This window comes from Sinocyclocheilus grahami, unplaced genomic scaffold (assembly GCF_001515645.1).
Source record: "Sinocyclocheilus grahami isolate Dianchi unplaced genomic scaffold, SAMN03320097.WGS_v1.1 scaffold12486.1, whole genome shotgun sequence".
In the NCBI taxonomy this organism is placed as follows: domain Eukaryota; kingdom Metazoa; phylum Chordata; class Actinopteri; order Cypriniformes; family Cyprinidae; genus Sinocyclocheilus; species Sinocyclocheilus grahami.
The window spans coordinates 1766-3060 of record NW_015514444.1 but is presented as its reverse complement, the minus strand read 5'-3'; the positions used below and the strand labels follow the sequence as shown (position 1 = coordinate 3060).

The following is a 1295-nucleotide window of genomic DNA, read 5'->3' as shown; positions in this document are numbered from 1 at the left end:
GGATCTGTGTGAAGGCGGTGTGTTGTTGTCCAGAGATCAGACTGATGTGGTGTCTCCTACAGGTGCGGAGCTACATCCGCGAGCACGGTCCGCGGCAGCAGCGCAGCGTGAAGAGGAGCCTGGCGAGCAGCGTGAGCGCTCACAGCAGCAGTGACGCCAGCATCACCAGCAGCAGCATCAGCAGCAGCAGCGCCTCCACCGCCTCCAGCATCAGCCGCGCTCACAGCGACGGGAACCTGGCCTCCGCCGCAGAGAGGATACGAGACTCCAAGGTGCTCCTCAGAGACACAGCGCAGTGATCAGTCTCGATCAAACACAGCGCAGCCGCTGACCTTCAGCATGCTGCTTTTTATTCAGTACTGATAGTTACACCTGTGATCAGATATTTATATTTAAGATTTAGATATTTGCATATAATCCACAGGAAAAAGACAGGAACTGGATTTACACAACTATCCTGTTTGAATGTTTACACTCCGTTGCTGTGCTTCCTGGTGTGTAGCTTCATTAACTGTCAGTGAGTGAGTGCTTCACAGGGGACTGCGTTACTGATTCAGATCAAGCCATACTCTATATTCCTCAAGACTGGTGCTTAAATCACTGCTGATTAAGTTCAGGTTTCAACAACCAGTTAGGGTTATGTTATGTTTTTTTTTTAAACCTTGTTACGTTTAATCAAAATGTCATAACTCGATCTTCTGGTGAAAATAACAGATGCTACTTTGGTTTCATCATGAGTTTTATTACATGTGAATGTGCCAGAGACTATATTTACTACACAAAACAAATACAATACAGAGATATAACACTCTGTTAAAACGTTAAGGCATTTTAGACAGAACAGTATGAGCTTTCTTTGTCATTTCCATTCACCACTCTTCTACAGAAAAGATTTAATTCTCCACCACAATGAGAAGTCGTCATCCGTAAGATTATGAAACGCAGTCAAGAGAAGCCTCCTGAGGTGAGAGAGATCGACAGCACAGGGATACGCAGTGACTAGCTCTGTCCAGTTCACTTGTGCTTTGACTGAATGCATTTAAAACAATCGTATTCCTTTTACATGTTTATTTTCTAAAATACTGATGAAGCATTGTTAAAGGGGTCTTATGGTGATGCTAACACTCATGCAGGAACGGCTCGAGTCGATCTCTGTGAGTCTGTCTGATGCAAGTGAATGAGTGGCGGCATCTTGAGAAGGTTGAGAGTAGACTGTTTAAGATGGACTGATTTTTGTGAGTGGTGTTTTCCAGAAGCGCTCCAAGCAGAGGAAGCTGCAGCAGAAGGCTTTACGC

At 45.1% G+C, this 1295-nt stretch overlaps 1 protein-coding gene across 1 annotated transcript in view; it reads left to right on the top strand.

Annotated features, from left to right (window-relative positions):
- The window catches only part of LOC107578877 (protein FAM199X-like), a gene marked incomplete at its 3' end in the record, with an annotated part of 22957 nt that extends 21664 nt beyond the window's left edge, over positions 1-1293 (top strand). Inside the window, exons 3-4 of the mRNA XM_016264781.1 lie at positions 63-272; positions 1254-1293. Coding sequence (XP_016120267.1) covers positions 63-272; positions 1254-1293 — 250 coding nt within the window. The remainder of the gene's footprint in view (positions 1-62; positions 273-1253) is intronic.
- Positions 1294-1295: the final 2 nt, after the last annotated feature.